General features: G+C 40.1%; 1 protein-coding gene across 5 annotated transcripts in view; it reads left to right on the top strand.

The window, feature by feature from the left end:
• Nucleotides 1-15,683, top strand: part of LOC139733109 (protein diaphanous homolog 2-like) — a 97,044-nt gene that overhangs the window by 78,364 nt on the left and 2,997 nt on the right. For all 5 annotated transcript variants that reach the window (XM_071643956.1, XM_071643953.1, XM_071643954.1 and 2 more), the window contains exons 6-20: nucleotides 632-740; nucleotides 1,502-1,612; nucleotides 2,664-2,899; nucleotides 3,595-3,713; nucleotides 4,766-4,830; nucleotides 5,473-5,577; nucleotides 6,046-6,474; nucleotides 7,994-8,105; nucleotides 8,715-8,825; nucleotides 11,134-11,330; nucleotides 12,086-12,172; nucleotides 12,625-12,777; nucleotides 13,392-13,521; nucleotides 14,119-14,243; nucleotides 14,678-14,842. In XM_071643956.1, the coding sequence (XP_071500057.1) occupies nucleotides 632-740; nucleotides 1,502-1,612; nucleotides 2,664-2,899; nucleotides 3,595-3,713; nucleotides 4,766-4,830; nucleotides 5,473-5,577; nucleotides 6,046-6,474; nucleotides 7,994-8,105; nucleotides 8,715-8,825; nucleotides 11,134-11,330; nucleotides 12,086-12,172; nucleotides 12,625-12,777; nucleotides 13,392-13,521; nucleotides 14,119-14,243; nucleotides 14,678-14,842 (2,254 nt within the window). The remainder of the gene's footprint in view (nucleotides 1-631; nucleotides 741-1,501; nucleotides 1,613-2,663; nucleotides 2,900-3,594; nucleotides 3,714-4,765; nucleotides 4,831-5,472; nucleotides 5,578-6,045; nucleotides 6,475-7,993; nucleotides 8,106-8,714; nucleotides 8,826-11,133; nucleotides 11,331-12,085; nucleotides 12,173-12,624; nucleotides 12,778-13,391; nucleotides 13,522-14,118; nucleotides 14,244-14,677; nucleotides 14,843-15,683) is intronic.

Here is a 15,683-nt window from a genome sequence, read left to right as displayed (position 1 = left end):
TTCTTATAACAGAGTCTATTTGACTATCTTTTCTAAGTGTGGAAAAGCAAATGAAATACTCCTGAAATGTATGCTTTTAAAGTCTCTCAATATGTTGTACTATGTTTGGTGCATGTCTGTTTTTCCATATCTTGTTGACACTCTCTGCCAAACACATAGCTTAAACTTTCTTCTGTGAGCTGCACAAATAAGTGTGCCGCACTGATGTTACATCAACCTTGAGCAGATGCAATACATTTTGGAATGTTTGACCCCATTCTCAAAACATAAATGTGAATGAATTGAGCTCCATTTTATTTCGTAATTCTCGCTTTGAGAATTCATGTGAGATCCTACTCACACGCATGCGCAGATGTCATTTCGTTCAGCGCATTGGAATTGGCTTGATACATGAGGAGTTTTTAGTGCAGAAAAATTGTCTTTCCGTCCTATATCGGGAATTTTTAGATCAGATTTTCACTTTCAGTCTTTGTGAAAGATGAGATTGAAAAGATATGTTTCCCCTGTTTCCTCAATGAAAGGGGCTTCACCTTAAAGCCCGTTTAATATCTTTGCATAGAAATATTTCAGTGTTCTCTTGCTGCCTAGTGGTAGTCATGGTGTGATTGATTCTCTTCCTCCCCTCCCCCAGGCATGACAAGGTCCTTGAAGCTCTGACAGAGGTTGGAGAAGTCAGACGAACTCTGAGGTTCACGCCCATCATCGAGGCCCTGAAGCTCGAAAACAACCCTCAACTCATGGTAAGTTTTGATTGCTTGCAGAGGACGGCATGCTTGAAGTATGCTTACGGCTATGAAAGTGAAAACAGAAAGTAACATAGAGTGGGATTCTGGTGAAGTGAATATCATCTCAAGCCTTAATGTTGTCCCAAAAGATGTAACTGCAGTTGGTAATAAAGGCAATAGATCTAGAAACTCGGCTCTGATTTCTGACTAGTTCATTCAGGACCTCAGTGAAGCGTCAGATGGGAAGATGCTCTGCTATAATCTGAAGTTCAGTGTGCAAGCCATTTGAAATGGGTGGCATTTAGATGGCGAATATATGATACTTATCAGGAACTACCACATAAGATATTAGAGCAGAAATATGTACACATCTATACATGCAAGTGTTGTCAGTACCAACATCAAGTATCACTGTAAAGAAATAAAAAGATGGCAACACATGCAGGGTTTTTCATGGATCAGAAATTACTGTTTGTTCATTCTCCAAATCAAATGTGTGTTTCACAGTTTTTGTTGAGATATTGCAGAAAATATGAAACATTCCTCACCTGTGACTTAATTACTTGAATTTGACCATCTATTACAATGATAAAGCAGTCCCTTCATTGCAGAATGTGAGAATCTAATGTTCACACTCATGAAACATTAGAATTTTATCTGCTTTTCAGAACTGGTTTTTATTAAAGAGATTAAAAAACAACAAACGAAAGCAACTCTGTGCTCTTTTCAATGATCTGACTGTGACTAAAGATAGCCTCTATTTCTCTGCTCCACAGTGTGTGTGTATGCAACTTGTCAATGCCCTGACTACCACTCCGGATGACCTGGATTTCAGGTTACATCTCAGAAATGAGTTCCTCCGCACAGGGATGATTGACCAACTGCCGGTAAGTTGAGCCCATGCCTACCACGTTCAAATCTGATGCAGGGGGGATTCGAACAACTTTGTAAGACACTGTTAGACTAAGACTATCTGCACATTTGTAGGCAGGAGTAGTAATTTGATATGCTCCCACATATACAGGGTAGGTGTTTGATATCTTCTAGAACCCTTTGTAAGATTCACAAAGATTTAATAACATCAAAGTGTTACTGGTCATATGTTAATGACATACTTCTTGTATTTATTTTGCCGTGTAAACAAAACTTCCCCTGCTTGATGAACTGGGATGGTTCATACATTGTTCTTACATAAAAGGATCTGATATAAATTCAAATCCACTTCTCGGGTGGTATTCAAATTTCACTGTCAGCTTGGATTAGAGCCAAAGTGACAGATGCACAATGCCCTTGTAGAATTAAGCTGTACTTCCTGTTCAGAGATTCCACAGAAATGTGGTAGATGTTGCCTAACTCTTAACTTTATGCTAATGTAGTTCCAAGTCTGCACAAAGATGTAGTACTGGTTGGCTCAGGTTGTGCTAATCTGAAAAATATGTGAAGTTAAATCGATGAATTGATGGTCATATACAAATCTTACTGACTCGTCACATAAAAATGAGCCCAGGTCAATTCATCAGCATTTACAGTATCTCAAAGGAAAGGCATTTCACTCATTTGAGACATATCACCCCTCTGTTCAAAATTTTGTCAAGCATAATAAAGTTTGCACCTTAAAAGTTGACCTTCAGAATTTTTTTGCATGCAAACAGCTCTGCTTCACTTATAAGATGTTAACTAAATGGTAATGTACAACTATGTGAGGTAAAATGTGATGAAGGTTTGAAAAGACGCATTGACTCCAGTAGTGGGTACAGTTAAGGAGGAATGGCAAAGGTGTCTGTTTAGTTGTAGACAACTAGATGACCTTCCGGCTTAATCACCAATAGGATGTAATCACTAGGGAACATGTGAAAGAAAATAAGTACTTACTAGTAGTGGTAGGTGAAGACTGGAGAGTCACGTTAAAGACACGCCCACTCCACCAACACCCTACAGGAATTGAGAGACAACCCCAGCGAAGAGCTCTGCGTCCAGATGCGAGTGTTCGACGAGCACCGCGAAGATGATTTCGAGGAGTTCCAGCACCGCTTTGAGGGCCTGCGTGTGGAGATGGACGACCTGGAGGGCTGCTTCCAACTCCTCCAGCAGCTGGTTGCTGGGACGCCAAGCGAGAACTACTTCCTCTCCATCCTCCAACACATCATGCTCATCAGGGAGGACACCTATGTCAGGTGCGAACATTGTCTGAAACTCATCAATGTTATAGGGATGGTACAGCTTTGGTTGAGACAGGGCTTCAGGTTTCCAACTTTTTGTGTGTGTGTGTGTTCGTGAGCTAATGAGAAACCTCTGATAAAATATGAAAGAATGTGTAATTCTTAGAGGAATTCGAAGTTTATTTGATGAAAATTGGTCTTGAAATGGCTGAGATATCCAAACAAAGCGATCCCAATAAGATGCGACAGGCCACGACTTATTGGGATAGCTTTGTTTTACCTAGTTTTTGGATATCCCAGTCATTTCAAAACAGATTCATCAAATAAACATTCAATTCCCCTTAGAATTGTATGCTCATTAACATTTCATAGAGTGGTTTCTAGATATCTTGCAAAACGTTAAACACTGAATCCTCACCTCAACCAATACTATACCATCCCTTTAATGCATCACAATGTCAATCTTTAATAGTCTATCGCCCGTATACTTTGTTCTCCAGTTGCTGAGGATCTAGACGACTTATGGTGAATCATGTGAACAGGGATCAGAAAAAGATTATTATGTTCTACAACAGGACAGTTTTTCAATTACACAACCACATCTTGAGTGAATTGTGTCTTTGCTTCATCCATTGTAGGTATTTCTTTGATGCCTACAACACTCGTATATCCATTCATCTTTGATGTTGTTTTGCTTTGCATCGCTACAGGCCACAGTACTACAAGTTAATAGAAGAATGCATATCACAGATTGTCCTCCATAAGAGTGGATGTGATCCAGACTTCCGATATACGCAGAAATTTGAAGTCGATGTGGAACCTCTCGTTGGTAAGTGTTGTTTCCTCCTCTAATTTGTTTTTGTTTTTGTTTTGGTCAGTTTTAGCGTCATGCTTTTCAAATATTGATGAGAATGTACCTGACCTCCAGGACAAGAATTAGGAGGAATTTCTAAAGAGAGAGACTTACTCCTAGCCAGCTCATCTCAAGAAGCTCGTCTCCAATGTGGTCGTAAGAATGATCAGAGAAATGTCACTTCTTATTGTCTCCATGGCAGGTGCACCAGAAGAGAGTAACATGCTGAGCCAAGGGTGTGTTTCTTTGTGAGGTATATTTAGGGAATGGACAGATCCAATATTCTTTTTATCATTGGCTCACTCTGAGACTGGAGACTAAAAGTGAATACATCTGCAAACTAAGCCCAGCAAGCCATGTTTGAAATAATAAAATCGAAACTAAAAGTTCTTGAGTATGAGTATGATTCCTTTTATGTTGCTATGCATCAGGAAAGTGTCAGAATTTGATGGTCTGAAGTGACATCACATTATATTCAACCTGCATGTTTTAGTTTCAATACATGTGATTGCCTGTTCAGTTCATCAAACTACTTTCAATCCATTCAGGTCTGAAATCAGCGTGCTTTGTCAAATTGTAGCACTTATTTTGCATCCCTGTCTCGACTTATAGGTTGTGTGTCCCCTTTGCAAACGTCATGAAATTTTGCCTGGTTGAAGAATGATGTCTTCCAACATTGTGTATGAAATCTTGCGGTAATACACCTCAGAATTTTTAAAAGCGAAATGAAAAACTAAACCTGTTTCACTCTAGAATGTGCTCTCACTTTGTACAGAGAATAAGAAATTCTCTGGAAATCTATAGTATCTATTCCTCCTCCATCACAGAGAAGTTTCAAGTTTTATTAATCTGAGGAAAGGTCTGAAATACCTACCTCTACAATATGCCAGCTTATGAAAGGAATCTGATTTCCAGTGTTTCAGAAGGGACACACAAACTCTAAGCAATCCAGTGCCATGAAGTCACCTTCTCATTTTTGCAACTCTAATTTTTTTGTTAAATTTCTCTTACCTGCTTGCTATTCACAGAGGGACTGGCAGAAAAAGCCAAGTATGAGATCATGGAGGGAAAGGCCGGGAAGCTGGAAAAGGAAGTAAGTTGACAATCAGAGAGTTTGATAACGATGACTCCTGGCTGTAGAGCAAAAAAACTGTGACGTCTCTTTGAGTCATGCTAATGCTGCCTTGTCATTCAGAAGGCTCATTAAAAGGGATAACATCCAGATTAGGCAATGATACAATGATTCACAGAGGTATAGGCCCAACTCACCTGTCACTCACATTGACACTGGATCACAATATCATCATTGTCCAATGTCACTTACTGCAAAGTGTCAACCTGAATTTAGGTTCTTACAATGTATGTTGACTCATCATCAAAACTTGGTCATTTGTTCACTTTTAGTCTAATCAAACTCGGAAATGTTCCGCAATACATGTTTTGCAGTGATGTCAATTTTTTTTATTTCAGTACTTTTGTGTAATGTATGTCTCATTGCATTAGCTAGCATGCATAAGATACATTTGAATCGTTCTAGAATAAGCTGAAATATCATGAGGCTTTGCTTCGGTAAAGATTACCTTTGGATCACGATTCTCTGGTTTCCTGTATAGGAGTGACAAATATGTCATAATGCTGGTGTTCTCTGACTGATGATGGTGATGATGATGTCAGTAATCCCTGCCTGATATTAGACATATAAACAATATGAAACTTATTCCCATGACATCCACAGCTTGAACAAGAGGTCACAGCGAGGCAAGAGATGGACGCCAAGCTGTCGCAAGCCAACAAGAAGTTGGAGGAGACTGAGAAAGAGCTGGAGGACTTGAAACAAAAGGTGTGACCCCGTCACAGATGAGACGGGATTAAAGTAACATCAAATCACTCTCCAGGGCTGCACAATAGCCTGCCATTTTGGGGAAAAAAAATTCAGGAGTGAATATGTCAATGCAAGTAGAGTTCATTAGGGTATGGGTTCACTATATTTTCTTTGGCATCTCAAAGAGTTATTTGACAGTAGTTCAAAAACGTAATTTGTATTCCTCGTATCAAGTGCCATCTTTATGACAAGACTGCAAATTACAAATATTGCACACACAAATAGAACATCAACTAGCAAAAGGTTTTCTCCTCTGCCATTTAGTGAGGAAGTTTTTGTCATTGGTATTGTAGCTATGAATGTTTTTGGAATTCTGGGAGAGGTAGAATTTCCTGAGATGTGAATAGTGATGTTCATTATTGTTCGAACTTTTTTTTTTTGCAATACTGTACCCCAACAATTCTCTGTGTTGGTTTTATTTTCCAGATTGCCAGTGGAGCCCTCACAGCTGCAGTGGCTGGAGGTGCACCTCCACCTCCAGGGGGCGGAGCACCCCCGCCCCCACCTCCACCACCTGGAGGCCCCGGTATTCCCCCACCCCCTCCTCCCCCTGGTGGCATGGGGATTCCCCCTCCCCCACCCCCGCCCGGCGGGCCAGGCATTCCACCCCCACCCCCGCCTCCAGGGGGCTTTGGTGGCCCACCCCCACCCCCTCCGCCTCCAGGGATGGGGGGTCCTCCACCTCCTCCACCTCCCATGGGAGGGAAAGGTCCGCCACCTGTGCCGGGTGGTGTGCCCATGTTTGGTGGTATGAGCCCCGGAGGCCCTTCTCCCCAGTCTTCCTTACCCCATGGAATGAAGGCCAAGAAGAAGTACACCCCACAGACCCCCATGAAGAGAGCCAACTGGAGCAAGGTGAGGTGTTCAGTCATTCATTGTTTAACATTTGTGTGTCCCTTTGGCAACCCTAAAGATCGTATTCCTTTCATAAGCTGGTACATTGTAGAGGTTGTCATTTATACCTTTCACCAGAATGATAAAGCTGGAAACTTCTTAACTCTTTATTTGCTATGGTGGAAACCCCCTTTGTGCCACGTTATTCTGAGACACGAAGGTAGTCATGCTTTGAGAAAGAATTCTGTTTTTCCAATCTATATAACTTCTACAAATTTCTGTTAAGCTGGGCATAATAGTGAGCAAAGTTGAAGAGGAATGCCAAGCTTTGCTGTGATATAAATTGTATGACAAATCTATTTCTATTTATTTTTTTGATGACCAGTTGCTACATTACTGTAATACTATAAAGGCATGACTTTTGCACATGAAACCGTGAGAGGAACTTAGAATTTACACGCAAATTTAGTTGGGAACATTGTTTGATAGTCAATCACTGCATAGAATGCAAGCTGTGTGTAAAAGGAACAAAAGCGCGAGAAAAGCTTTCATTGTACTGCGGGATTAGGCGATTTATCGACTGGTTTAAGCGGATTAGTGCGTTTGAGTGGAATAAGCGAAGTTGGCACGGCGTCGACTGAGTGGGACGTGCGAACATGGCACATAAAGAGTTAATGATGCAGGGGAAAACAATACTTAAGTTTTCTAATGAATTTATTTGGACTATAAAAAAAAGAAATCCAACTGTTACTTTCTTTACAGAAGATGAATATATTCTCTAAAGTGACACGGGCTTAGTTTTTCATTTCTTTTCTCTAAAACTCTGAGGTATATATTATTGTAAGATTTCGTGCACGGTGTTGGGAGACGTTATTTTTCAACCATGCAAACTTTTGTGACATTTGCAAAAGGGATATATTAGACAACCTTTAATTCTCTTCCCCGTCTTCAAAAACACTCTGGTTAATCTTAGATGTGGTTTTGGACCTGATGCAATGCTATATTGATGATCATTGGTATGGGAGAGAACAGAGAGAAAGATCCGTCTGACATACTTTTATCGGAGGTTGTAAGGCTCTCCACTTCTTCTCAGGACTTCAAATCTCCCCATAATAGAGTTTCAATTCCTCAGCCAACCCTGAGGTTATACTCCCTACAACACAGTCGTTAAACAGCACAGAAGAGGCAGGGGGGAAAAAATTCAAACAACACATCACACGGTCATCATTTTATAATACAAATGAGTTACCCAAAGTACTTTAAAAGCAATGCGTACCTCCATCAACTCAGAAATGTTTCTGTGGAAGTGCAGCATCCCCACCAAGTCAACAGCTATGTGCAATTCAGTTACAGTCCCCTTGCACCTTTTCTTTTTACCCACAGTGCATTCCCAATTTTATGCCATGCTGCTTTCCTAAGTAACATTTCATGCCCCAAGATACTCAGATTTTAGCATTATATACCAGCATACCATAATTCTTGATTGTGTTTAGTTATTAATTATTATTTATTCCTCTTGTTGTCACAATTTTCTGTGAAGATCAACCCAAGGCAACTGAACAAGAAATCCTTCTGGGTCCAAGCCAAGGAGGACAGGCTGGAGAAAGATGTGGTCATGGAGCAGCTTGCCTTGCTCTTTGCATCCAAACCAGGTTAGAATCACTGGAGAGACATAGAGATGTAGTTTTCATTTTGTTAAGCCCCATATTCTCATCAAATAGAACAGTGCAAAGCAATAGGATGAGTTATTGAGTGAAGTAAAGAAAATGAAATCCACAAGAATGAGGAGGAAAATAATGTACACTTTAAAAAAAAAAAAAAATAATAATACATCAAGGGGCAAATTGTTAAGATTAAGAATGATGACAAAAAACAAACAAACAACAACAATTGAATGGGTGTAGAAATATAGAATGTTTATTACTTGAAATTGTGTAAATATCTTTCATGTATTCATGGTATGCCTTATGAAATGTACCCCAAAGAGGTAAATTTTGATATTCACAATAAAAGTGAGGATAGTGATGAGGGTAGTAGTAGAAGTAGTAGTAGTAGTAGTAGTAGTAGTAGTAGTAGTAGTGATGAAAGTGTTTATATGATATATAATACAAGAATATTAGAATGTATTCATCCATGCACTTTTACAAGCACATAACGGTTCATTATTGTATTTCAATGAATGAGTATGTGATATTGTGTAAAAGGTAAATCTGTGGAGCAGTTTTATCAACATTTTGTGTCATGTAACATTTATTGATCAGCCAAAAAGCTTGGCGGAGGAGGAGGAGGTACTGATGAGCTGGAAGGAAAGAAGGAGAAGAAGAAGGTGAAACAACTGAAAGTCCTGAGTGCCAAAGAAGCCCAGAACCTCTGTGAGTAAAACCAAAAATTACGCCAATTTTAGCAATTTTTCACTTGGTCTTTATCCCAGCTTTAAACGTCATGAGACTAATGAGTATGAATCAGATGTTGGTGTGTTACCAGACCCTGTCAGCTGACATAGCACTGTCTCTGGGAGGAGAGACCCAAACTGTAACTTCTAAACCAGCTCAGGCAGTACCAATAGGGCTCTTCAGCCCAGTGCTCGGTCACCCCCATTCCAGAGAGATATCTTGTCATTGGTCACCCGTCGGAAGCAAAGTTTATTGCTTCTGGCTTCTCACTGAAGTGTATCGGGTCGCAATCTGATGAATCCGACTTGTGTTGGTGGACTATCGAGTCAGTCTCAGACATACCTGTGTGTTCCTCACCAGACGATCTCACCTTATTGGATCACGCCTGGCGCGTCTGACACTAACCTGATGGTGGACCATCACAAGTCAGATTCATCAGACTGCAATCCGACACACTTCGGTGGGTGGCCAGAAGTAACAAACTTTGCTTCTGATGAGTGACCAATGAGAAAATAATATCTGCGGAATGGGGGTACTACAGGATGCCCCTTTATGTTACTCTAGTCCAACTTGACTGTCTAGTCATGTGTGCATGTATGTGAACACCCCATCAGTTCAGTTGCTGATTGCTCCTTGGTAACCACAAGGGATGAAGGGAGGGATCTTGTTTAAAGTAGCTGGTAGCTAGAGCTGGGCCAGTTTGTGGTATGCATCATGGGACGTCATTTGGCCACAATCTTTTGAGTATCTTGAGAAAAAAAAGTGCTTTGTAGGTCTTATATAGGTGTGAATTGGGACAGGATGATGGTTTATTTGGTATGGGTGGATTCTGTATAAGTGAGTAAACTGGGTCATCTGTCTCTTCCACAGACTAGTTTGTCAGTCATATTGTGTGAGGTGTGGAGCTTTCCCAGCATTCATCGAAAGTGGGAACTTTAATGGCATGTGGCATGTCAACTGAACATCCATGGAAGAAAACTTTATAGAGCATAGATTCCAAAGGGAGGAGGGGGGCACTAGAAGCCCTGATGCTGACGTTGCCCAGGTGTGATGATGACTGGTGTTGGTTAGGCTCAGTTGGAATACCATTCTGCCCTCATTTTTATGAACTCCTACAGCTTTTAGAAAGCTTAACAGTTTACCCACATAAGTGATGACAAAAGTCTCTTGAGCAGGATGTGGGTGGGTTATGTTGGCAGCTCTGCTTGCTGAGCTCATTGTTGGTAAAAGAGGCAAAAATTGGTGGCCTTTTTTTTAACGCCATACTAGTACTTCAGGGGAGGCAGGAAGTGTCAATAGGGGGAGCCCTTCCTGTCATTAATTCCTGCGATCACACCAGCATCACGCAAGTGGTCCCAATACCAATATGACAATGCCGAGGTGTCAAGTGTCATATTAAGTAGACACAAGCTCACATCTTCATCACACACTACTACTCCTTATGTCTTTTGTTGTTCTGTGTACTTTCCTTGGGGGTCATGCCTGCAAGCATGGCCAGGGGTGATTAATATTCAGCCAGATCATAAGCTGGTGACTGGTCAGGTTTACTTGTGGCCAAGTTGAACATTAATGGAGGATGATCGAATAGAGTGTGGTATGAAAACACAAAAAGGAATGTGAAGAGGTTAGAAACTGATTTAGCACCAGAGCTGCCTGCATACATGTAAGCCACTAGGCCAAGTGATCGATGTGAGACATGAAATCTGCTATGTGTGTTTCCTTATTAAACATTATCTCAAATAGTATTCTACAGTATAGTATGCAATTTGTAGTCTTCCATCAGAACTCTGGTGTCTGGCAGACTTGTAGGATGATATGCATCACGCATCTGTTTACAGGTCGCATAGTGACGCAGCAACAAAATGTGCTGTAGGCAATAACAGCTAAATGAAATTTTATTTTGTGCTCAAATCAGAAGTTGCTCATCAAAGAAAATGATTGTTAATTGTTATAGTGTGGAATATGCCCAACTCATACACATAGTTTTTTGTGATACCAGTCATTGTGGACCAATTTACTAACATATTCAAATTTTATGCATGCCTTTCTGTGAATGGTTCCCCTTGACAACCTGAAAGCTTGTCCAAAGTTTGCCCGATGTACCCACAACTAATATGCGACCTTGATTCCCAAGTATTGAAAAGTATTTTCATGGTACAGGTTAATGGAATTGCTTGTTTCTACGTCAGAATGGGATTAACATCCATATTATATAAATTTGAATGTCGGTATGTTAGTAAACCAGTCTATTCCCATATGTGTATGCCTGCTTTTCTTCCGCCATCAGCGATCTGGCTGGGGTCCATGCGCATCCCCCACGAGGAGATCAAGCGGCGTCTGCTGGAGATCGACGAAAACCACCTCAACGAGGGCCTGATCCAGTCGCTACTCAAGAACATGCCCGAGAATGACACCATCAAGAGCGTGTACGCCCTCAAGGACGAATTCAATGACATGAACGAGGCTGAGCAGTTCTGTGTCCTGGTGAGTTGCCTGGACTTGATTTTAACCCCCTGTGTACCAAGGGGGAGACCTTCTCTGTGCCATGTTAATCTCTCTCAGTGTTTGTGGGATGGAAAAACTTAACAGGCCTCTTTCCTGTATACATATTGCCAATATGCACAAATGTTGGTATTGCCAACTGCAGGCTCTGTGCAAAAGTAGTAGCATACTGTTGAAGTTGAGATTTTTGTGGTGTTGAAATTTTCGCGCATTTTGCGCAACCACAAACTAGAGCGAAACTAAAAGCACGCGAATATTTTTGCTGGCCACATGTTTTAGGTAGTTGATATCTTGATTCCATGGAATTAAAAACACACGAAACTCTTCATACCTGGCTGAGTAAAAAAATTAGTCAAAAATATCCACTTTTCCAAATCAGCAAACGTAGGTTAGCTCAAATCTATTGTTTATATTAAGGCTATGAATACTGTAAAGGCAGAATTTTTCGCAGGGGTACAACTTTTTGCACTTAGCTGGGTAAGATGATATTTGCATGCTTTTAATTCTGTAGACTATAAGGAGAGAACCTGCTAAAAATTGTGCACTGCCGTTGAATGGTGATAGCTTAGAGATTTAGTGTCCAAGGCTGTGTTCCATTGTGCCTTCTGCCACTCCACTCTACAAGAAACAGAAGAAGAAATATAAGTAGAATTAGAGGTTCATCTGCTCTAGACAGTAAGTTACATGAAGCTATTGTTTTTTTGTTTTTTTTCTTTTTCTTTCTCTCATTCTACCAGGTTGGTGATATCAAACATCTGGACAAGAGGCTACAGGCCATCAGTTTCAAAATGAAATTCCAAGAACTAGTTGGCGACATCAAACCCGTGAGTAGTCGACATATTACATGCCTCGCCAGTCTGTTTTTCCCCTGCAAAACGGATTGTTATTTTGGTCTTAGCCGATTTTCTTTCAGTTTCACCCTCTCTGTCTTTTCCGCACTTTCCCTCTTATCTCCTTTTATATTTCTTTTTGTTTTTTCCACAATTTGATTTTATGAGCTGAGATTGCTTCAAATTCAACGAACTGCTACATTTTGTACACACACATACACATTTATGTGTTTGTTTGTGTTTGTATTTATAGTATGCTTGTGTGTTAATTTATGTGTAATGTGTAAACGAGTGAAACCATACGGTTCTTATTGTACAGGAAGTGCAAATTAATCTGTAGCTTTATGATACTTCAAGAATGAACCTATACACCACTTAGAAGATGCCACAGAATCTTTTTAAAAACCGGAATGGAAGTCATTTGTTTTGTTTTTTCTTCTTTGCAGGACATAGCAACAGTAACCAAGGCCTGTGAGGAGCTTCAGAATAGTAAAGGTTTCACCAGCGTGCTGGAACTGATTCTCCTCTTCGGAAACTACATGAACTCTGGCTCCAGGAATGCAGGCTCTGTTGGATTTGACCTCGGTTTCCTGACAAAGGTCAGATTTCTGCCTGGGGTCGTCAGGTCACCCACTCCTAATACTACAAGAATTTTATCAGCTAATATATTAGAATTAACCCCATTGCTAATGTTTCTGTTACTTCAGATTTCTAAAGTAAAAGCTAGCTCTTTAAGCTTTGGTTTTCAATCATTACTCTACAAAGTGATGTTTCTGGGAGTATTGATTTATGAGCAAATATCACACAGTATGCATCTCAATTTTAAAGTAGCGAGGTGCTGAATATGCTCTTACTAGTTATGCCAGTATGTCTTCTGGAAAGTCACTTTCTATATTTTCCCTCCAGGTTATATGGGAAATTTATGTGAAACTTAAAAGTTAAGGAATGACACCCCTTGGTGAATGGTTGGGTGCATAAACAGCATATTTTTATCTCTAATATTGTTTGTTTTTCCTTTCTATTCATGGTGGATTTTTTTAAACACCTCTAATGAATTATGTGCAAGTTGCATTTGTAGAGTTGTGGGCATAGCTATTTTGTAATTTTTTCCTTTGTACTGATTTAACTGTTCTGCACTTCACTTTTGTCCATAAAATTTATAATTCAAGATAATGACTGTATAAAGTTGTTTTTTTTTTTTTATCCTCTGCAGCTGAGAGGAACAAAGTCAATAGACAACAAGATGAACTTCCTCAACTTTCTGGCCGACCAGATTCAGAATGTGTATCCCGAGATCGCCGACTTCCCCAGCGAGATCGGGCACACAGTGAAGGCATCGAGAGGTAAGGCCAGAGGGACAGTCGGTCACCTCACTCACTTACTCTGCGTCCTCACTATTGTCTTAAGACTAGACTGGACAGTTTGCCTCTCCGGACATGCCTTTGCCAGTTTCCCCTGAAAAAGCGTTAACTCTGTCTCTGGTGTAGACTTAAGCGGCTGCTTATATTTCAACAGAAATTCTAAACATCTAGTGTTTTACATAACCCTGTGAATGAAAAAGAAAAACATATCTTTATATATATATATATATATATATATTTTTTTTTTTTTTTTTTTAATGGTAAATATCCTGGTCTGCACCTTGTAAATGGACCATCAGTCAACCATTACTATTCTATAATTATAACACTTTTTGTATCTGTGTAAAACATCCGACCAAGTGTATTTCCTTTCTTTCTTTCATGTATAATATAAAACAGAAATGACAAACTAAAAAGGTCATAATTTGACAGTTTTTAGGATTAATCATAAAATATATTTCATCTCAATGCGGGGATAGTCATCCAAAGGAGTTACAGATGAGATATGTGTATATATTTCATGCCTCTCGTTTGTCTATGTGTGAGGGTGTGACTTTGTTTTGTTGTTTCTCGATGCAGTGTCGGATGAAAACGTCCAGAAGAACATGAAACAGATGGAGAAAGACATCAAGGGGCTGGAGAAGGATCTCAAGAACTACAAACCAGTTCCAAACAGCAACGACCAGTTCAAACCAGTCATGGAAATATCCTTTGCCACCTTATACCAATCTCTTGTTGTTGTGGTGGTGTTTTCGATGTTTGTGTGTACGGGGACAAGTTGCATACAAGGGGGATGAGGTATTACACAGTTAGATACTGTACAACCAAGCATGAAACTTTTGTGAATTAGAGGCGACGGCCTTTTTCTTGGCACAAAACTTTTGCAAATTGCCACTGGCATTTAATGCATTGTGTAGACAAGAAGTTTTGCATGCATCTTACTTCCAAAAATCTTGCCTCGTGAAATTCGTGAAAGCTTCAAACGTGCAAAAATGTATGGTTTTACTGTATTACATTTACATCTCTTCTGTAGAGAGCATGCTTTAGTGGTGTACTGGGTGAAAACTTATCAAAAGAGAAGTTGCAAACTTTGCTTGGGTTTTCCTTGACCAATTCCTTCCTTCCTCTGGCTGATCACGTGTTTGTCAAGGCTGCCAAAGAACAGTTCAAGACACTCCAGAGCATGTATGAGAAGATGAAGGAAGTCTACAAGAAGCTGGCAGAGTATTATTCATTTGACACCTCCAAGAAATCCATGGAGGAATTCTTTGGTGACATCAAGGTCTTCCTCGATGAGTATGAGGTTAGTTTAACAAAAACTGTATTCTTGTTTAATCGCTTAGACACCCTTCATACATACTAACGTGCTGCTGTATAAATGTATAAATGTGTGATTGGTCTGTGTATTCCCAAAATACAATGCCTAGAGCATTTTATGAATTTATTTTTTGTGGATGGTGGTGTTGTGGTCGTGTGGATGTATGCTGCGCTTTCAGTAAGGGTCAAGATTTAGTTCCTACTAAGGCACTTTAGTCCCTGAGCAAATCGACTTTATCTACAATGCCCTTTTCTTCCCAGAATTATGAATGGGTACTTGCTAGAAAGGTTGACTGCTGGATGTGGTAGGATTACAAATAATACACATTACAGCAGAGTCAGTGAGAGTTATCCATTCTGTAGTGACTTTGGAACAGTCAGAAGATGGAGCCGAATGTGTTTTGGACTGTTGAAAAGTTACAGCAGGAAGATAATTTTACTATTGCCCAATTAAATAGTGTTCACTATTTAACTTATAAAATGGGGGCATGATTTGAATTCTGCGGAAGCAATTTTTGCAAGATTCTCAGGCTAGCATCAGCTCCAAACTAAGTGAACTGTACACAGAAACAGTTGCAATGCATTTGTTATGCATGGGCAGTGCAGTTCAGAGCAGATGAGCGATCATTAGAACTAGCCGTTAGTAGACTAACGACCGGTGAAGAGTATAGTTGGACCTTTGGGTGAAATCAATGATTGGTCACATCATAGCTCTTGGTCAATCATTGATTATCATTGACCAGGGTCCATATTGCTATTCCCATTTTATGGTATGTTTTGCAGCACCTCTGACCGCCTCATTCTCATGAAAAGGCGCTATATTGAAA

The sequence above is a fragment of the Diadema antillarum genome, unplaced genomic scaffold, assembly GCF_040938485.1.
Source record: "Diadema antillarum isolate AM-2024a unplaced genomic scaffold, OU_Dant_1.0 seq00000460_RagTag, whole genome shotgun sequence".
NCBI lineage: Eukaryota > Metazoa > Echinodermata > Echinoidea > Diadematoida > Diadematidae > Diadema > Diadema antillarum.
The sequence above is the reverse complement of the archived record's forward strand: the minus strand, read 5'-3'. Positions and strand labels throughout refer to the sequence as shown.